The 22,527-nt window shown below is 46.8% G+C and overlaps 1 protein-coding gene across 6 annotated transcripts in view; it reads right to left on the bottom strand.

The window, feature by feature from the left end:
- Nucleotides 1-22,527, bottom strand: part of poe (E3 ubiquitin-protein ligase-like protein poe) — a 549,262-nt gene that overhangs the window by 378,496 nt on the left and 148,239 nt on the right. For all 6 annotated transcript variants that reach the window (XM_065455076.2, XM_065455078.2, XM_065455079.2 and 3 more), the window contains 2 exons: nt 17,617-17,752; nt 205-328 (listed from right to left, as the gene is read on the bottom strand). In XM_065455076.2, the coding sequence (XP_065311148.1) occupies nt 205-328; nt 17,617-17,752 (260 nt within the window). The remainder of the gene's footprint in view (nt 1-204; nt 329-17,616; nt 17,753-22,527) is intronic.

Genomic DNA, 22,527 nt, shown 5'->3' with positions numbered 1-22,527 from the left:
TGAAATATGTTTAAATTATGTGGTCACTGTTTACTATTAAGTTTTACTTTGAACTGATTCTTTCTCAGCATTCTAAGCTTTTTCACAAGCATCACCTCGCTACATATATCAGGGTGTGATTGGTATGAAAATGGAAAAGTAAGGTACTGCAACAGTATGAAAACAAACCGATTATAAGAACCATGGGGGGGACATATTTCCTACCTCTGGGACACTGGGGCCACATTAATTATTGTCTTGGCAACGCTCAGTAGTACCACTTTCTTCTGCATTAGCTGCAGGTTGTGAAACAAAAAAAGCAGCAGCTGGGTGTGCTCCACATTCATGTCTGAAAAGAAAAAAAAAAATGCAGGTATAGACATATATAAAGCAAAATATGCAGATGATACAATTGTAATGGTTATCTTGTGGTGCAAATTCTTTTACGAATTTGAATATGGGACACTGCAAGTGTGGCAAATGTATATTTTTCTGGCAAAACCACTTGTGCTTCATCAATGGGGATCTAATAACACAGATCAGACATCAAGGTAGCCTGCCTTTTCAATGAAAGAAACATGCTGTTCTGGAGATTTTTTTCACCTTACAACGTGCTAAGCAAAAAAAGTGGGCCTGGAGAGCTCTAGTGAGTCATGTTTGGAGCTTCAGCTTGGTACTAATGATTGTAAGGAAGAGTAGAGCTTCTGGTGGCCTCTCTCATGTGCATGTGGATAGACAAAACCATTTTGCTGCCTCCACTTCTGTGATTTCGTATCCTTGTAGTGCCACAAATGATCCATCGCATTGAGGACTACAAAAGCTTGCTTGACTTCTGTTTCAAGAAAAGTCAAGCGTCAGATAGCCTTTTAATGCGAAAGCGTTAAGGAGCTCGCGTCGCAGAAAAGCCGGTGTCGTCGGTGGCGTTGGCCGTGAGCGATAAATCCCTGCAGGCACTCCATGAATAAAAAACAACCTGCAAGATGCGCTGGGTGGGAAACGAACTAGGGTCTTCGGAGTGTGAGACGGAGACGCTACCACTCAGCCACGAGTTCGATGCTTCAAAGCGGTACAAAAGCGCTTCTAGTGAATGCGGTGTTGCCTTAGAAACAAGCCGTAGAAAGTTATACTGCGGTGTATATCGGCAATTATGAACATGTGACTTACAGAAGTCGCAGTTACACGAGTAGGGAAATGCGTTTCCGCTACATTTCTACTGCGCTTTCCGCACACGCAGAGCCATCTTGCGGCAAACACAGAAGACCCCCTCCTCTCAATGTACGGCGCTGCCCCGACAGGTGGCGCACGATGAGCGCATTGGGGGTGTGTGGGGACCGGTGCGAGGCGCGTTGCGGCCCGAACTCCCTCTCCCCTGATGAAGCTTCGCCTTACTCCCTCACGGGTTGCAGAATCAAGCGTCCTTTCTTTAGATCACTATCTGTCTATCTCTCTGCCCATGCCGGTCACGACGTTTGGCTGGCGTGCATCGTTTCCCCTCCGACACGAGTTCTTTGTTTCGTTCCGCTTGCTCAGGCGCACATATCGTTGCCGCGCTGAACGCTGCGTTGCTCGACGCTCACCGCGTCCGACGCGGGGCGCCTCGTAAGTGATCGCTGCGCCGTAGCCCATTGTCTTACACCCCTTGGCGGGTCGACGGTAACGCTGTTGCGTTCCACTCTTGAAGGCGAAGCTTTAAGCGTCCTCCAATTTTTTCTTTTGCCATACCTTTCTTCAACTCTAATACATGAATGAATTCACAGCAACAGGCAAGAGAAAATAAATGAACTCCTGATACATTAGAACCCTGTTGATACGTTTTTAAAGGGACCACGGAGAGAGAGAGAGAGAGAGAAAAACTTTATTTGGTTCTTTGAAGGATTTAGCGTCTCGAGGTCTCTGTCGTCTTCTTGGGCACTGGCGACTTGGAGCCTCTTCCGGCAAGGGTGGGCCCCTATTCCAGGACTCCACTGAGCCTAGCTACCTCACTAGCGTGCTGCACTAAGGCCCTTTGGGCCGTGAGCTCGCAGCTGGTAAGCCGACTCTCCCATTGCTCCGCACTCGGGTTATTGTGTTCGTGGAATGATTGGTTGTGTTTACATTCCCATGTGAAATGATATAGGGTGGGTGTGGCCCCGCACCATGGGCAGGTGTCTCTGTATTGTGTTGGGTACATATTGTTTAGGATGTATAAATTTGGGAAGGAGTTTGCCTGCAATCTGCACCAACTCGTTGCTTCCACCTTCGTTGGAGCTTTGTGCGGTTGGGGATATTTAGCTCTCGTCCCTCTGTATAAGTTAAGATTTCTGTGTATCCTCCTTCACAAGCGTGTGGGTGATACTCTGGGGCGTGCGACTGCTCTGCTCGGAACGTGGTCTCTCGAGCTAGGCTGTCTGCCCTTTCGTTACCCTCTATGCCTGCGTGGGCCGGAATCCAGATTAACTTGTGCGTAACGTTCCTCTCGGCGAAGTTGGCTCCGTCAAGAATTCTGAGTGCGGCTTTGCTAATCCTGCCCCTCGTGTAATTTCTGCACGCTTCCTTCGAGTCTGTTAAGATGTTTAGAGGCCTGCCTGTCCTATATCCTTCTACTGCCACCAGCGCCACGGCAATTACTTCGGCCTCCGCTGTGCCGGCTGCCTTTGCCGTCGCACATGTGATCAGATTCCCGTCTCAGTCCACCACCACCGCCGTGGCCGTGCACTTCCCTTCTCGCAGGTACGTGGCAGCATCTGTGTATACCGTGCTGTCTAGTAGCGCTAGTGTCTTTTACACGTATTCGGACCATGGAAAAAAAACTTACCAGCCGGGAAAACGTAACCGTGAAGGAGGGCGCAAACCCCCACAGCACAACGTGAGAAACAGTTCCGAGTGCTGCCAGTGCAATTATTAAGATGTCTTGTGCTCTTATTGTTACCAGGAACAGCACAAGCGGGCATGTATAATTCAGGGACATGTACAGTGTTCCGCCAAAGTGGCCCTACCGCAATATTTCGTATTCACTTCACCGCATAACACTGTCCTACTGCGCCGAAGCCAACTTAAGAGAAATAAGACACTTACAGGCCCCAAAGTAAATGTAGCCCAGTACTTGGCAGAATTGGCCCAGTGGGCTTCCCAGTAGGTTTTAATTGATGCACACTTTTTCAGATGCTTCACCAACAGCTCTGTGCCTGGTTTCTCCCAATGCTTGTGCAGCGCCTCGCTTGTGCAACTTTGTTCGTTTATTGCAAACTTCAGTTGTTCAAGTGCAAACTTCAATTGTTCAGTTGCAACAAGTCAGTAGCTTGTTGCAACATGCGAGAGCCAATTATTTCCTGCGCCATTATATTTACATGGCGGCCCCTTTCAAATACAACGTAAGGTGCAAGAACCTTACAGAATGGTGCTGTATCAAACGGGAATACATAGAAGTCAATGGGATTTAGGTCAGGACCGCAAAAACATGACGTAGCAGTCTGTAAACCGCAACAGTGAGGAATGCATCAATGGGGTTCCACTGTATTACAATAACAAAAGCTATTCACAATGACCAAGTCATAAATAGAGAAATTTTTTAGCTGTTTAAGAAAAATTCGCACAGGAATAGCTGGAAAGACAACTGCAGCTGGAAACCAAATGGCTTTTCTAAAGAATGTAGCTTTCCAAGAAAAGTATTACAACTTCTAAACGGCCCTGAACAAATTCTACACAGTTCCCCAAAGGTACTTATTAATTTATTTATTCGTATACCTACATTTCACCCATCCAGGCATTACAGTATGGCTAATGGCTAATTACATAATGAAAACATATGAAGTATGCACCACATACATGAGTGAGCATTAGAGAGAGAGAGAGAGACACAGAGATGGAGAAAAAAAATGGTGTGCAAATTAGTGCAGTCGGCAGAATTATCAAGGGAAAGAAAACACGGAAACTATACAATTCAATGATGGATGACGGCACATAAAGGGAATGCAAAACCTATCCTGGAGGTACACAACCAACCAAAGCGGGAACACAATAACAGCACTGGTAAGCAGTTAAGCCAGAATGCAACACACACTGACTATGGCATGTGAAAACAGCTTAGATAACATCTGCGTGGGAAGCAGATGAAAAAAAAAAGGGAAAAAAAAACATGAAAAATAAACGAAAACACATAAAAGAAAGATATGTATAGGCTAAACAGTAATCGTCAAATGGTGAATCAGATCAGAAAATGTGTTGTCCGATTCTACCTGCGTGACGTCGGTGAGCAGCAAATCCCACAATGTGATAGTGTGCAAAAAAAAGAATTGCTGGTATGTCGGTGTGTGTGCAAAAATTTATTTTATCTTGAAGGGGTGGTCGCTGCATGTTGACAAGGGTATGTTGGTGGCTGCAGATACACTAGAGCCTCAGTGATATGTTCCCATTACGTTGGTTTTCCTAAGAGAGTTATGCTCATTCTTTGCCGGTTCATATATTCCCGAAAAACAAGATTTTTCGGCACCAACGTTCAGTATGTCACCAAACTGCAATCGTATGATACATTTTCCGGCTGCTAGACCCAATGTAAACAAGAAAATGAGCGAGGCGCGTGCGATAAAGAACAGTGTATAGCTGCCCGCCACGGCAGCTTCGCCGCTATACTCGTCCGCCCGTCTCACGTGAAAACGACGACACTTAGTTTCTTATTCCAGCACCAGCAAATCTCCGCTTGGGTAGTCGCATGCCGCATTCGTAGCTATCGCCATGAAACCTAGTGCAATAAACATCTTCACCTATTTGTTTTACAGCATGTGACACGTAGTGCCATTGGTAGCCTACTGCACGCTTTTAGTAGGCGATAATCCAAACACGCCGCCATTCCCTGCTGCAGGCAGTGCGATGTGGTCATCGCAGTTCGCTTCGGCGGCATCCGCCGTCACCCGCCAGCTCAATTTCATTTTGGTTTCCCGTCACCCTCTTAAGACACCACGCACTATGAAAACAACCAAACGCAGGGTGTCTAACAAGTTGACCTTTCCAAATTCCTTGAGTTTTCCAGGTTTTTCCCGAGCGCCTTTGCGAAATTCCCTGAGTGATGCAGAACGACGCTTTATGTCAAGACGGGCTGAAACCACGTTACCCAATGCTGTCACTCTCTAGTAAGCATATGAAACAAATTTAAAAAAAAAAAACGACTTAATCCAGTTTGAATACTGAGGTGTAGTGTTTATGTTATTCAAAAAGAGAATAGAAAGGAGGGGTTAGTAATCTGCACAGCAAAATAAATGTCTTCAAAAAATTTGCAAATCGAGTAGGTCATCCTAAATACGAATAAAAAGGAGATGCATACAGAAGCAAGTATATTCTAATATGAGCTATTTCTATCAAAAAACTGATAGCACGCTCAGTGGTATGAGGCCCAAACTTTGTCACAATTGAGATTCTCTCTCAAGAGCTCGTAAGTCAACCTCAACTGTCCTGACAAACTCCCAGCCTGCGCACGATGCCTCAGTGTTGTGTTTCATTGCTTTGAAGAGATTATTTTCGTTTGGATGAGGTACACCTGCATCCCGGCATCAGCCAACATTTTGTTTTTTCAGCTCAAGCTCCTTCAAAATGGCGGCACCATGCTTCCTTTCCTGTTCATTCCTCAACGCGTACATCCTTTCTGTTTTTGTCCTCCTTCCGCCACTCATTCACCCCGCGGCCCATTTGAAGCATTTTCTTGGTCAGTTGCACAGTCCCCGTCCGATTTTTCGAACTCCCTAGGGGCCGCAAAAATGTCCGAAAAATCGGCCAGTTGGAAAAAAAATGCATGTCATTTACTGTTCTTTAGGGCTCAAACCCCCTCAGGCACATTTTAAAACACCCTGAAGGCCGGCTGGTACACGCATTAGGCATATCGGTGCTCGTACTGCGACAGGAAATACCGGGTGCACGCGTGTATAATTAAGGAATACATACTGTTTCCCATGGCTATATCCCCTTCCCACGCTTGTTATGCTTCACCGCAATACTTTTCCGTATGTTTCACCATGTAACATTCCTGCATTGAGGCGAAGCTGACTCTCAAGAACCGGCGTTATCCAACGCACCGTGCTTTCCGAGTTTCGAAACCTATTGCGAGGACCACAAAGGTGCAGTCGGTGCCATTGCTGACAGCAGCGAATTCTTTCAATGAAAAGCACAGCACCTAAAGGCAAGAAGCTTAATAGCTAACGTCGAAGCAGCTAGGTCTAGCGTTGCCGCAGTGCTGGCTACGGCTGTTAGCAGAACTGTGTGCGAGAGCGCCGGTTAGAGGCGGCAAGGTAATCAATAAAGCAACGGTGTTGGCTTTGATTAATGCCGTTTCTGACCTCAGGAAAGTCAGGAAAATCGGACGGCGAAGGGTTCTTCCGTCCGAAATTTCAGACGTTCCGATACATTGACTATATGGGGTGCGTGGTGGTGCCGCAAAGCCGTCCAAATTATCGGGCATCAGGAAAGTTGGTTGTTGACTGTACACTGGAAACTCCTCCAGCCGACGACAGGGCGTCAGACAATTTATTACGATTCCTATCTATTACTCGGGCCAGCATTACCGCGACTTTAGACCCTTTCAACAATATTACCGCTAATTTTCCCTGATAGAGGCACAAATTCCTGGTTGGTAGACACCCTGAAAACGTGTCTCAGGCCGCCGAAGCACCACCAGCTCAACGCAACGATCCACATGACGCTTCACATTACGTAGACGACAACAATAGTTGAGTCTGTCCAATTTTTTAGTTACCTCGGATCATATGTTTTCCCTGTTAGTATGTTCTTTCTCACATGTTTTTTTTCCAAGACATATTGATACATGCATATGTTTCTTGTTTCTTGTTGCCGATGCACGCAGGTACTCTGTCAAAGACGTCGAACGCCCTCTGGCTCTCGAGCTGTCGGCTGAACAGTCTAGCGCTGCATTATCCTTCGTAAATACACTTTGTAAATAGTCTCCAGTTCTTATTCCTTCATCCGCGTAACATTTTGGTGGAGGGTGCCGTTCCCCACCCTTGCCCCGCAGCTCCACAGCGGCCGCACCTTGCTTTCCGCAATGGCTCCCGGTGACGACACCTCGTGTGCTTCTACTCCTGCGACCCCACCAACACGTACGTTGTGGTTACCAACCCTCGCGATCCTGGCATATTTTCCGGCCAAGATAATGTTGCCATTGAGGACTGGCTCACCCTGTATGAGCGTGTTAGCCAAAACAACCGCTGGGACCCTACCATTATGCTAGTGAATGTCCTATTCTACTTGGACGGAACTCCTCGTGTCTGGTTCCGGACACACGAGGACGAGATCTCTAGCTGGGATGCTTTCAAGGAGAAGCTCACTGACTTCTTTGGAAATCTCACCGGTCGGCAGCTGGCTGCTAGAAAAAAGCTTGCTACCCAAGTTCAGTCTTCTCCTAAATTGTATGTCTCGTACATAAAAGACGTGTTCGCTCTTTGCCAGAAAGTCGACAACAAAATGGCCGAGGTTGACAAAGTCGGCCACGTACTTAAGGGGATCGCGGACGACGCATTCAACTTGTTGGTCTTCAACAATGTGTACACCATCGACGTCATTCTCACGGAATGCCCCTGCTTTGAGCTCGCCAAAAGCCACCGCGTCATTCCACAGTTCTCCCGGCTCCTTAACATGGCTGTGACGTCGTCTTGCATCGACCTTACCGCTTCACCACCCTTAAATGAGCGCATCACCCTTATTGTTCGCCGCGAGCTCGAGGCTACAAGTCCTGCGCCGTTCCATCCACGCCCATTTGACAGCGCCATTGACCAACCAGCCCCAGCGATCTCTCTCATTCAGGCAGTTGTGCGGCAAGAATTTGTCAACCTCGGTTTTCCTGCTGCCTGCTAGGTCTCCCGACCTGACGCCCGACCGGTGCCGACACCTATGCCTCAGAGCGATCGGTATTCCCCTCCCAGATACCACAACCCTACCGAGTGGAGAACTCCGAACAAGCCCATTTACTTCCGTTGCCTTGGCATTGGCCACGTCGCTTGCCACTGCCACACCTTTTTGACGTCGCCGTATTCGAGCTTCTTTTCCCCATCTCCTCGCCCATATGCCGACCAGTGCCGTTACTCGCCTCGCCGTATGCCTCCTACCTCAGACGTATCCGTCGATAACAGTCGTCGTGCTCGCTCGCCGTCACCGCAGCGCCGTTGGTCCCCATCGCCCCAGCCATGCCACTATTCGTCACAAACTACAGTGGAACCCTGTTCATACGTTTTTCACCGGACCGGGGAAAAAAAACGTAACAGCCGGGAAAACGCAACAGTGGGGAAATCTCCGAAAATGAATAAAAAAATGCAGCTTCAACTATAGACAATTTATTTCCACAGAGTGTCTTAGGACTTAAAGAAGTCTATAATGGTGGCTTGCTGTTTCTTTCGCTCGCTAGAAATCGCCACACGTTTCTGAATAGCCTGGAAGGCCGCATTGCTGTCAGCGTCGCTGTGAGGGGCGACGTACCTGCGGAGGAGGTACAGAGCCGCGACGGCTTCTCCAAAGCTACGATTTGGCAACTCCCCGGCATCATGCGGCTCGTGCTCCTCGTCGTCACCGTGCCACGGCAATGGCAACGGGCAAAGGAATATCCGCGGGAAACTTTGCCCTCTTTGGCGTAATCATGCTAACATGCTAACGATTGTTTAGTATTGCTGCGGAGCGCGCGCGTCCGAGCAGCCCGGTTGCGCGCAGCGCGGCGTGGGAGAAATGTAAACAAGAGCGGAGAGCTGGCCCGATAGGCGGAGCAACGCCACGAGCAACGCCAACTTCCGGTTTCACTTTAGCTTCACAAAGAGTGACGTCAGGGCCTCTCCTGAGTTTCCTTCTTCCGTGAGTCGACACGTCCAACAACGATGCGGTGACCGTAATCACAGTGATGATAGTGAGAGCATTTTTCACGAATGGCCACTTAGTGGCGGCGTCTCGAACTGGCTTGCGGCTTCTTGCAGCCAGTTCCATAGCCAAGCCCAGCCAAGCCCAGCCAAAATGGCGGTTGGAACGCGTTGCCTACTTTAGCCCAGGAGGGTGCGGGGTGCTAAGTTGCGACGTACCATGCGGGAACGTTTTCACAGCTAATACCTAACAGCGGGGTTCCTTATACATTGTACCCTATGGAAGCTATGCCGGGACCGGATGAAAACGACGTAGCAGCTGGGAAAACGCAGCAGTGAGGAACGTAACAGCGGGGTTCTGCTGTAATTATGGACCCTCCCCAACAGAAAACTAGACCATGCAGCTCCTGGGGGTAGTGCTGCATTATCTTCATCATGTAGAAATCCTCCATTGACGCTTCCAACGAACCAGAACTTACTTGATGTTCACGTCAGCGGTGTCCCTTTGAAGGCATTAATAGATACTGGAGCCCAGGTGTCCATAATGAGTTGTAACCTCCACCGTCGACTGAGCAAGGTTCTCACGCCTCCTACTACTCGAGCCGCACCTGTGGCCGATCGTAGCACTGTTCACGTCACTGGAATGTGTACTTCCCACATCAGTACCGCCGACCACCACATTTCTGTTCTTTTTACAGTGCTGACCAACTGTCCCCATGACCTAATCCTTGGACTCGACTTTCTTACGGTGCATTCAGCTTTGATCGACTGTCCTGCCGGTACCCTTTGCCTCGAGCTTGCTTCCTCTACTCACGCATACTCGTGCCGAACTACTTTCACACGACCACCTTCGTCCGCTTGTAGCCTAACGCCTTGACTTTCGTCGATTTGCTATTATTTTTTCCTGTGCCTGATGGTGATTGTCGCCACACCTCTTCCCGATGTCCTTTTAATGCGCAATGTTACTGTGCTCCACTCTGTCGTCGCCGTCGCCAATAACCGGACATGCCTCCCCATCGTCAATTTTGGCCTGACAAAGGAAATTCTACCCCAAGGCAGTTGCAAGGCTGCGTGCTATAGGAGATGACCACATCGCGACGTTTTGAGTTGACGTCACCCTGTCCACAGGATGCCATTTGCCCTGACGCAACATTTCGTCCCATGATTGCTGCGGACCTATTGCCTGAACAAGCAGCAGCTCTGTGCCCTTTTGGGTTCCTACCCCGACATCTTCGACCTCAACAATCGCCAATTGGGCCAGACTTCAATTTTTAAGCATCACATAAATACTGGTGATGCCAGTCCTATTCATCGCCGGCCATATACAGTTTCTGCTTCAGAGCGTAAAGTTATTCAAGATGAAGTGAACAAGATGCTTGCCAAAGATATTGTTGAACCTTCGTCGAGCACTTAGGCGTCGCCTGTGGTGCTTGTTAAAAAGAAAGATGGCACATGGCGTTTCTGCATAGATAATCATCATCTAAACCCTATTACCAAGAAAGATGTCTACCCCTTGCCTCACATTGATGACGCCCTTGATTGTCTCCACGGTGCCAAATACTTTTCCTCAATAGACCTTCGGTCTGGTTATTGGCAAATTTCCGTGAATGAAAAGGACCAAGAGAAGACTGCGTTCGTACCACTGATGGCCTATATGAATTGAAAGTTATGCCATTCGGTCTATGCAACATCCCAGCAACGTTCGAACGTATGATGGACTCTTTACTTCGAGGGTTCAAATTGTCAACATGCCTCTGCTACCTAGACGACATTTTCATATTTTTGCCTACATCTGAGACACACCTTGAGCACTTATCAGCTGTTCTTCAAGTCTTCCGCGATGCTGGGCTGCAACCAAATTCATCGAAGTGTCACTTCGGTTGTCGGCAGATTACAGTGCTGGGCCATCTCGTTGTCGCTTCTGGTATTCAACCAGACCCAGAGAAAATTCATGCTGTCACGTCTTTTCCTGTACCTCAGTCTGTCAAAGACGTCCAGTTTTTTAGGACTCTGCTCCTACTTCTGACGCTTCGTTAAAGACTTCGCAGTGCTTGCCCGAACACTTACTGATCTTCTGAAGAAGGACGTGCCGTATAAGTGGGGCCCCGCTCAAACTGCCACGTTTGCCAAGCTCATCAACATTCTCACCACGCCATCTATACTGGCCCACTTTGACCTATCCTCTCCTACAGAAGTATGTACCGATGCCAGTGGTCACGGTCGGTATCGGAGCCGTCTTAGCCCAGTGCCAACAGGGTGAAGATCATGTTATCGCCTACACTAGCCAACTCCTCACAGCAGCGGAGCGCAACTATTCAATTACAGATCGTGAATGCCTGGCTCTCGTCTGGGCGGTTTCCAAATTCCGCCCGTACTTGTATGGCACGCACTTCTCTGTAATCACGGACCACCACGTGCTCTGCTGGCTTTTCTCACTCAAGGATCCTACCAGCCGGCTTGGTCGCTGGGCTCTGAGGCTGCAAGAATATTCCTATGCAGTAGTGTACAAGTCGGGCCGATTACATCAAGACGCAGACTGTTTATCCCGCTATCCAGTAGACAAACGTCCCTCCGACCCTGACCCCGATGCCGACGCTTGCATTTTCTCTGTTTCTCAGCTGCTACATGTTGCCGACGAGCGACGCCGTGATGCCGCCTTGCGCGTCATCATTGATGGCTTGCAATCTTCGTCTTGTGATTCGCCCCTTCACCTGTTTGTTCTCCGGGATGGCGTATTATATCGCCACAATGTATGCCCCAATGGTCCTGCTCTACTCCTCGTCATTCCAAAGCACCTCCGGCAAGCTGTTTTTCAAGAACTTCATGATTTACCAATGGCAGGTCACCTTGGCGTCTCTCGCACCTACGACCCGATTTGCCGACGCTTGTTTTGGCCATGCCTTGCCCGCTCCATCTGGAAAAACGTTGCGGCATGTGAGAAATGCCAGCGCCGGAAAACACCGACGCTCCCTGCTGGGTGGGTTCAACTGCTTAACTTTCCTTCGGAGCCGTTCTTTCACGTTGGCTTGGACCTACTTGGCCCTTTCCCTCTATCCCCATCTGGCAACAAGAGGGTCGGTGTGGCAACAGATTACGCCATGCGCTACGCCATCACCAGAGAACTTCCAACAAGCTACGCCACAGATGTCACTGATTTTCTTTTACGCGATGTGATTCTGCAGCATGGCGCTCCACACCAATTGCTTACAGACTGTGGTCGGACTTTTCTTTCTAAAGTCATCACCGACATCCTGCAGTCCTGCAAAACCAAGCACAAGCTGACTACGTCTTACCATCCACAGACTAATGGTCTCACAGAGCATCTGAATCGTACCCTAACAGACATGCTTGCAAAGTATTTCTCGTCCGACCATACTGATTGGAAGCTTGCCCTACCCTATGTCACCTTTGTGTATAATTCTTCGCGTCACGACACTGCTGGTTATTCCCCATTCTTTCTGTTGTTCAGTCACGAACCTACATTGCCACTGGATGCATCCCTCCCATCCGCCTATACTAGCAGATACTAGCGAGTATGTACTTGACGCCATCACCAGGGCAGCCCAAGCACGCGAAATTGCCTGCACTCGCCTCCTGACCTCGCAAGAGAAGCAACGGTGCTTGTACGATCACCAACACGGAGACATCCACTTTTTGCCTGGATCTCTGGTACTCCTGTGGTCCCCCCGACTCGTCACATTGGCCTGTCTGAAAAACTCCTTTCTCGGTACACAGGCCTATATCGAGTGCTGCGTGCCGTGACTACAGTTACGTACGAAATCGCCCCAGTCAGTACCAGTGCCTCATCTGCACCGAATTCCACTGATGTTGTGCATGTTGCACGCCTTAAACCATATCACTCTCCGGTTATCACCGATATTTAGATGCACCAAGATGGTGCTTCCGCCGGCGGGGATAATGATACATGCATATTGTGTGTTTCTCGCAGCCGATGCACACAGGCACCCCGACGAAGACGAACGCTCTCTGGCTCTCGAGCTGTCGGCTGAACTGGCTAGCGCTGCATTATCCTTTGTAAATATACTTTGTAAATAGTCTCCAGTTCTTATTCCTTTGTTTGCGTAACAATATGAATGAGGTTCTACTGTATTTATATTTAACGAGGACTGATCGATTCAATAAAATATTTTTAATGAAAGTGACAGGAAAATGTTTTCGACGTGTGGCGAGCTCATCCCAATTTAGGTTACGTTTAATGTCAGTAATGCTGCTTGGCATAGAATATTTTCTAGTCGCGAAGCGCGCAGAGTGATTTTGAATGGCATCGATTCTGTTAATTAGTATTCAGGTATGGGGTCCCATATAGCACACACGTATTCTAGGATAGGGCAACCGTTTGTAAAGTAACTGCCTCACTGTAAGCGGTGTGTCCTGCCTTAAATCTTATACAGTCACTGACCAATTTTCCGGACTCCAAAAATTCGGACATGCCCGATTATTCGGTCAGCCTCGCGGCACCGCCATTCTCCCCATAGACCATAATGTATAACAACTGCCGAAAATTACACCTTGCAACCTCTCGTCTGATTTTTCGGACACTCCTAGAGCCAACTCGGTCGAGAGCACCATGCACTGACTCTGACCGGTGCATGGTTCGACTTGCTGAACACCATTTTTGTTTTGAACGGAGCTTCCTTGCTGCCCCACGAAGTGGCGCTACTGGAAATCCCCGCTCAACATCATCGTTTCTGCCTGGTTAGATAGAGTGGCTCTGCAGCAGTTCCGGTTTCAGCTTAGCAAACCTTGTCAAGACAATTCAGCAGCTGATTTGTTTCTTCGCGCAAGACGCTGCTAACAGGCCGCGTTTTTCGTTTGTGCGACTGGTGTCGGCATGGTGGTGTTTGCTTTGTGTGCTGTGTCGAGGTTTCGGTGATCCAATGCGGCATACGTAAACATCGCGTCAAGGGTCTAATGGCGCCGACAGTGCCCGCGCAGACTGCGCTGGGAAATGCCGGCAAGCGGGTGCCGGGAGGACTTGTCGCCTTCCGATGTGCTCCCTACTGACGCGGAAAATGTTCTGCCGAGACCTGCGCAGTGGTTGCATTGCGATTCCGGACACCGTCTCATTTGACAGTTTCATAGGTGCTGACACTGCTGTATTGACATGCGCAGAACTCAATGACGGCAAGATCATTCGTCAGGTTTCTGCTGCACCGTCGGACGATGACTGAGTCGGAAGATGATGCACCATGTGCTACGCTTCCGTCGCATGCGGAGCGTGTACAAGCAGTGACTGTGCTTTCAGCCGCCTATAGTGACCGTACGACCCTCTCCGAGATTCGGGCATATCTGATTGCGCGTAAACGGAACAGCGTGCAACGGCGCATTCACGATTTCTTCCTACTGCCGAGCCCGAATAAGTGCGTGGAAATAAAGGATTTAATTTTTTTTTCTTAATCTGCTTTTTCGGACACCTGTTTATTCGGACATTTTCGCAGTCCCCGTGAGGTCCGAATAAACGGTCGGCGACTGTATCATGAACGTGTTTATTCCAGGTTAGATTTGATGAAAAGGTTACACATAAGTACTTGCCTTTGTTCACTTCTTCGATGACTTTTAAGGAAAAATGCAAAGCAGTACACGTCTGCGAGTGAATCTGCTATGTTTACGTTTGCTAATATTTAAGGGCACCTATTTTTGTGACCAGGATAAAATTAAGTCCAAATCGTGTTGTAATACTCACTGGGCCAAGTGATCAGCGCATTTCCTGTATAAAACACAATTTTTCCACTTCAATTTTGCTTTTCCGTTGCAAGGGCACTTGGGTTTACACTCTCATGATTTTGGTTGCAAACCATTGTTCAGTGACTGCAAGGTTGTAGCTAAGCACAACAATCAGACGACACGTGAGATAATTGAAGCGGATAAATTTCATTGCCCTGGGAAAAACTGCTTCAGTATGGCTTCATTGGGACTATCCCCAAAAGAACTTGGTTATCTTAACAGGGCGGGATTTTGTGAAAGTGGAGCGATAGATGTGTAGGCCATCAACATGTCTGTCTTGGGTATCACAAGTATTATTTAGAATTTATCTCGCTATTGCAAATGCATGCATGCAAGTCTGTCTTGTCGATTGTACATGCATACTATTTTATTATGTATTTCATGTTACATCACATTCATGTATGTATATGCAGTAAAAGCCCGTTAATTCGAACCACAAGGGGAAGCCGCTTCAGTTCGAATTAACGAAAGTTCAAACTATGAAAGTGAAAGAGAAGAACAGTACACTGCGATTTGGAAGCACTAGGGCAGTCAGAAATTTAATGCTTGAAAAAGTCCGTGATCGTAGTCTACCTTTTTTCCTTGAAGGCGACAGCTAGCACTTTTTGCTCTAACGAGCGAACGTGGCGGAAGGCCTCCTCTTCACCTTCTTCAAAACTGAAGAAGAGACGGGCAGCATTCAATCCAGCCATGACTTCCACAGCGGAGGGCCGCACTGGTGCTTCGTCTTCCTCGTCGTCTCTGCCATCGACAGGTTCAGCGCTTCTGACCTGAGAAATTATGTCTTCATCTTTCAGCGCACCACACACCACTGCACCCTCGTCCCCGTCGACATAGTCAACAAAAGAGATTTGCAAAGCCCGCGAGATTCGTGACGGGCAAGAAGTCTCGGAGGTCAACGTAGAACAGAGAGGAGGCAGCCGTTGCTGCCTTCTGGCCGACACCGCGCCAGTTAGATTTTTCCTGATTTTGCCTTCTCTCGCCGTTCTCTCCATTCCGGAGGCGACGCAGCTTTGTGCGTAGGCAGTAGGTGCATTTTTCTGGCCGTGTGCCAGGCTCCAAGCCGCCAGAACTATGGTACGTAGTTCGAATTATTCGTGGCGGAACCTTCTCGCGTTAGAATTAACAGGCTTTTTTATGCATAGACTACTGTGGAGCTTGGCTGGACCAAATCGTAGAGTTCGAATTATCCATAAATTCGAATTATTGAAGTTCGAATTAACAAGCTTTTACTGTAAACCACTTGATTTCCTACCATTAAAACCAGTTGAAAGTTTGCACTTGTGTCTGTCGTCCCCTAGTCCTCGTTTCAAGTGGTGCACAAATAACAATGATCATGAATTGTAACCAACTAGGCCAAACCAGTACTGTACTAGTTAGGGATATTGGCCTGTAATTAAAGACCTTGTCCCATAGCCCTGATTTGTGAATTGGAACAATGTTACTAGTTTTCCAGTCCTGAGGTAGCTCACAGTCATTCAAGGCCTTTGTGAATAGTAATGCTAAGTATTTAGAAAGGATGCCAGCACAGGTGTTGAGGATATAGTTTGAGATACCATCAGGGCCAGGCACAGAGTTTGTTTAATTTTGTGAGAAGGCTCATAATCCCGTAGTCGTCGATAATAACGCTTGGCATGGAATTGAACTCGTTTAATCTATATAGGCAGGTCGGGGCAGCATTGAGCGCAGAGCAACAAAAAACGGAAATGAAAGAAACATTGAAGCAGTTTGCTTTTTCACCCTCGTTGCTTACAGTTACGTCCTGTTGTGTTAAAGTTGGAATCCCAACTTCATCTTTGCTGTTTGTTTTTACCAGTTTCCATAATTGTTTAGGGCTCTCTCTGATACATGATTCTAAGGTTTAATAGAAACTGTTCTTTGCCACTGCAATTTTCGAGCTGATTGGACTACCAAACTATTTTAGACTGTCAACGATCAGTGGTTCTGGACTGTGTCTGAGATACTGGTTTAAGCGCTTCATTCTGTTTATAAGTGTTTTAATTTCAGTGATAAACCACAGTTTATTTCACCTTTGTTTATGGGAAAGAACCTTGGATGTAACGTGCAAGTCAATAGGCATTAAAATCTGCTTCAATATCGTCCATAGCTCAGATACAATAGCCGTAGGACTAAGCATTGAGAGACTGTCAAAATGCCATTCAAGTGCATAAATTATTTCGAAGTAATCTTCTTTTTTTAACAAAAAAGCCTTTCTAGGCCTTGGAACTGCTACATAGGGGTCTAGGACTTAACAATGATGCAACGACGCATTCCTGGTCACTTATACCAGGTACAGTATGAACGGAGTGAAGCAGCCTAAGGGAATTTATGAACACAAGATTAAGTGTGGAAGTAGTAGTGACCATTGCAATGCAGGTAAATTGGAATCACCACCTATTATGAAATAATCACTTGATATCTTTCACTTGATATCTTCAATAAAATGCCAGAAAGCATAAGAAAAGTAGAACTAAATTATCATTGGGTGGACGATAAAATGACCCAATCATGTAATACTCATTTCCAAGAGCTATTTTACACCAGACAGATTTACACCCTGTATCACCAAAATCAACTAAAAAGCTAGTAATAGTTTGTTTTACAAGTAAAAACACGCCTCCTCCTTGTGTACTTCCGTCTTTTCGATAGGAGGTGTACCCTGCAGGGAACACCTCTCAAGTGAGAATAGTGCTGTCCAACCAAGATACCATTCCGATTACATTGGAATCCAGGGAGGACAAAAGGGCTTTAAGTGTGTCGTTCTTATTTTTCACACTACAGCAGTCAATAAGTGTTAACTGCTGTAGTGTTAATGCAATGATGCTTAACACTGCTGCTGTTCAATGACAATTAAAACATCCGAACACACTGAAAGTACATAGCCATTACTTAAACAGCTTGCATAAGTTCTCAGATCCCCTGTCACATATTTAAAGTACAACAGCTTAATACATAAAAATAATTAAGTTGAGAAATACCAGAGTGCAGCAATTATGTTTATGTGCCTGCGGCTTAACACATATGCTAGTTTCAAGAAACTAAGTAATGGAAGGTAAGATTATAAAGTACATGCCTTCACTGTCGTCGACGTGTGATGAAAGGATGGCCTTCTGCATGGTGTTGAGCACCAGGCGAAAGATGAGTACGCAAGCTGTGTCATTCTCACTCCTCAGGTCATCCTTGTCTTTCTGCTGTCTCAGCAATAGAACCTGAGGGCATGCAAACAATATTTTGTATTGCCAAATTTTTTAAAATGCAAAGCCCACCCTACCGTTGCCAACAGCTGTTGCATTCTGTTGAAACTGTGAAACACATCGAATGTAAGTGTAATTTATCACATGAATTGTAAAATATTTCCAAAGAACAATTTTCAGGCAAATGCTGCTACACTTAATAAAATGGTCCATGAAACAGTTTTAGTCGTACTTAAGAGCTCCACCTAGGCATAGTATCTCTAACGGAATGCCTTCTCACAACAATTGCATCAGCACTTAATACTAAAAGAGGTACAAGTGGTTAAACATAACCCTTCTTTCAAGCCGCAGTGTTGCCCCTCAAATTTTATTCCGTGCAGACATAGATATGTCCTGCCACTTTGGCCATAACATTGGGCAGTGACGCAAGTGTTATCCATTTCCGATTGGTTTGAACTGAGTGTGTTTCCTGCGCACCTTTACAATGCAGTGTTTCTCATTACTGGTAAAAGCATTCCTGGTACTGTGTGAAGATGGCAAGCTTGGCACAGCACCACAAATACTGTCAGCTATATACACCGATGCATATATGCTGATAAGTCATGCAAAACCTTGCGAAATAGATAGTATCCATGTCAGACAGTATGGTGGCAGCTTCTACATGGCGAGACAGCCCATGATGATGACACGCCAAATTACGGAGAGGTGGGCAAAAAAAGTCTCACTGATTAATCAGCCTTAATGGAGAAGCATGTTTATTCATGATGATGTCATGTAGGAAGCCAATCAGATCACTCACTCGAGTGACATCACACCCCCTTCTACGTAAATGGGCTGAGAGGGTCAAAAACACAGGGAGCAGCGTTGCTGCAGTCTGTAGTGAGGCAAATGTTTAAATCTTGTGAGGATTGAGGTACGCCCTATCGGCTTTGTGTGGGCATTAGCCAATTCTGCTGTACCTGTGCCTCCCTCTTTTTACTCGGCATGGTTTCTGGGGGTGGTTCTTTCACAGACCAATATTCAACGGTGGTGCTTCACGCTGCCAGCCTGGGAAGGCCAAGTCGCGTTGCGAGGAAGGCAAAACATGGGAGAGACATCTCCCGGAGAGCATAGAAAATCTACACATTTTTCCACTCATCCACCGGCCCCTTTGTTTGGGCATCTCTCAGACTTGAGCTTGTCCACGGTACATTGCACCTATGGCAAGCACGTACCTTCTGCTGATCCCTTTCCTAATGCTAAGCCGAAGAGCAGTGCCTAGTGCTCGGGTGTGGTCATACTACGCTGAGCCACACTTATCGGAGGCCTAAGTCAACGGAGATTGCTCTACGCTCTCGCAAGCAGACCCACTGGTCATCGTGAGGGTACGTAGCATAGCCGCTGGGACGCTCTTCCCTTAACAGCATGTCGCAGGGAGCCATCTTCCAGCAGCAACATACTAGCAGTGCCTTTCTGCCGTTTCGCATGTGGTGTGGGAACTTCTTTGCTTTCAGTGCCAATCCGAGACGGGGTGTTAGTGCAATGTTGGGTGTCACCAGAGGCAAATAAACCTGTTTTCGCTAACTTAGGGCAATATTGTGTTTCGTGTGGTGCATGCCTTAGCACCCTTTGCCGGCTGAGCGGTGCACTAGTTTACGCAAGGTGACGGCTGACAAGGCCCTGCGGTCCGCTAAGCCCAAATTCACGATAGCTGGTACTCCTGTGAGATGCGAGACCCCCACAAATTTAATAAATTACATGTCTTACTCAGGGCAATTAAATCTGTCCCTTGATGATCAGAAGGACCTACCTTACTTATGAGTGGATTTGCACACAAATGCCCAAATCATGTCAGTACTCTTAAAGCACATCCTTTACAGATGAACCCAGATATACTGAACTCGAAGGAGATCACGAAGTAGTTCTATATACGTGTAGTGTGTGCCAATGGACACACCATTGGTGGCGGCCTTGCGAAGTGTGCTCGGGAAAGGAGGCAGCCATGCATCGTAGCTTTCTGCATCGTCGATCGTGCTTCTCTGTCTTATTCACGTTTTCAGAGCAAAATGAGCAGCACCTTTGCATGTGTATGGTAGACAAAGCCTCAAGGCCTGTCAAAGAATTGTTGCATGGTGGGTTGCTCAAATACCAGTGAAAATGTGCCGGCAATACAGTTCTAACCATTCCCCGCGAAGCCTCATTAGCGGGAGCAATGGTAGCAATGGATCGCCGCCGTTCGGTGGAAAATTTCTGTCTCACGCTTTCTTTTGTTGTGTTGGTGTTTTTTGCACTAAATCATAATTAGATGGGTAAGCGACGAAGTTGATCGTAGCCTGTTCAGCTCGTATGCAGTGAAGCATGAGGTTTAAAGGTGTTTCACTAAAGTTCTGAGTGCCGCTTGCCGCTTCTACCGTTTTCCGCTTCTTTGCACGTTGCGCTAGCTAGGCAGCACGACTGCGCGAGTGCATCGTGTTGTATGTTAAAGCTACTGAAGCTTGCAAGAACTGAGACTGTTGGTTTTATGCGGCCCAGGAAGTCCTCACACCACCTGTCATGCACTTCATACTTTCGCATTTATTTTATGCACAGCTTCGCGCACGTTGAACTACTGCTAGTTGCTTCACGCAAAACTGTCTTTTTTTTTTTTTTACGAGCGAGGTTTTCACCTTGCCTCGTTTGTAAATCACACGGTGTCTTATCGGAATGATAACAGGCAAGTGCTTCTGTAACAGCTTTATTCTTTTCGCTCAAGGACATTTCATTTCATTTATTATCACCTTGAAGGCCCGAAGGCATTACACAAGGGGGGGCAATACAAACACGTGTAAGAGTGGTTATGCATAAAACAATGAAAAAAAAAAAATTGCCAATTTTGTATGTTTAAACAATCAAAGAAAAAATTCGATTTTAAAGAAGTAACACAACAATACACTAGAAAAAACAAAAAACAAGACAAAAAAAACTAGGCGGAAGGGTTGACAAGGGTAGACTATTCCGAGTGGTTTATGATGGGTTCATGAACGATGTACACTGGGAACCACATCTTAGATATTGTGGTTTCATGGGAAATGTGTTAAGAATGTAGGTAGTTCAGGGCGAGAATTGCTAATGGTTGCTGCATATGGTAATTCTGTTCCATTTTAGCTGAAAAGCTTGCATCGCGCTTGGGAAATTTTTACACCTCGATGCTGTCTGAGCAGACTTGCCACACTGAGTGATTTGTTTCACAAAATAGTCATTTTTTTTTGCATGCGCATTTTATACTGCACTCAATTATTTCTCATTATGCTTATGCAGATGAGGACTAAGCCCGGCGTTCCTGACAGTGCCCATCTACTTTGGCTGGTGCTGCTCTGCATTTAAATATATGATGCAGCACTTCTCTCTGGTAACATTCGAGAAAAGAAAAACTATTAAAAAGTTGGTCAAACGTCAGCTTTGTATGTTTCCCAGCAGCTCCCTAAGGGAATTTAAAATTGCGAAAACTGCAGCAGGAACGGCAGTTCGTCGGTGTATGCAGAATTGCATCAGTGGTACAGTGCTAACTCGGGCTCTTATTAACCCGCGCGTTTGGTGACTTCACTGACTAGTGTACACATTTTCATTAATAAATTCACAATTACTCTTTTTGAGGAGACTTCGACGACGCTTCTTTGGCGATGTCACATTTATCGGCAGAAAGATCACTACGACATGTGCAGACATCGCACTGAGCAGATTTGTGCAAGATATTAGTCTGCACTGACGACGTGTGCCTATTTTGAGGTACAGAAGCAGTATTACGGCAAGAGTAGAATTAAAAAAAAAAAAAAATCGAGACATCGCATTGCTTAACAAAACCAAGTGACTAATTAACATGAGCTCCACTTCATGTAACTGGGATTCATTGCATTTGTTTGTAGGACGCACCTGGCACGTACGTCAACTGGGTTGTCCAAAACACCGGTAACATCATGTTCATGTCCGCTCCCATAGAGGCCAGCGTCTTTTCTGCAGCTGTCACCGCAGAAAAAACAGTCTGGCACCCGACAAAGGAGAAATTGCAGCTGTGAACTTCAGCCATCCTTGCTGCCAAGGTATATTGTCTGCTACTGCTCCTTAGCATACTTTTGGAAGCACCCGCTAGGTGGCTATCAGTGGCGCTTCTATAGGCGGTGCACTACCTGTATACAGTCGCACCTCGCAATAATGAAATTGATGGAAAATGAAAAAAACAAAAGCATGTTTTCGCGAGAATTTTGTTGTTGCGAATTGAGACAGCACAGATACCTAATGCATTTCAGAATGAAACTTTGCTGTCAAAATTGCATTAGCCTACTTTGACAAGCTCTGCTTGAGGATATAGAACCGCATTGCCGACAGTACTAAGTGCACAACATGCATCGATCGGCCGTGGCAGCACTGCCGTGGAGCAGTATTCTCGGTCAGTTGCTTTCGGAGATACAATCACTTTTGCAAGATGTTGTGTAACTAAGCAACAGACACAGAGCAACAGCGCTCCACACATGCAGCAGCATTTTTTTAACACATGCTGTTGCTTGTAGGTGCCAATGCATCCAGTGCTGAGCGCGAAAGCGATCGTATTTTGTAAACTCAAAGACAAGGCAATCGATTGAGATTACTGCCCCTTTGTGCAAACCTACGTCCAGCGCCAAATCTGCACGTGATGCCTGTCAGGTAGCACCAAAACAAGCGTTCTTGAAGTGAGGGATGCGTATTCCTGGACAATCTTTTTTTTTTTTTCCAATTTCAATTCAATTTTTTATTCAACATCGTCATGAGGATGTTGGGTGCATCGACAAAAAGCCAGA

This window comes from Dermacentor albipictus, chromosome 1 (assembly GCF_038994185.2).
Source record: "Dermacentor albipictus isolate Rhodes 1998 colony chromosome 1, USDA_Dalb.pri_finalv2, whole genome shotgun sequence".
Classification (NCBI taxonomy): domain Eukaryota; kingdom Metazoa; phylum Arthropoda; class Arachnida; order Ixodida; family Ixodidae; genus Dermacentor; species Dermacentor albipictus.
Note: the sequence above shows the minus strand (reverse complement) of the source record. Positions and strands in the feature narration are given on the sequence as shown.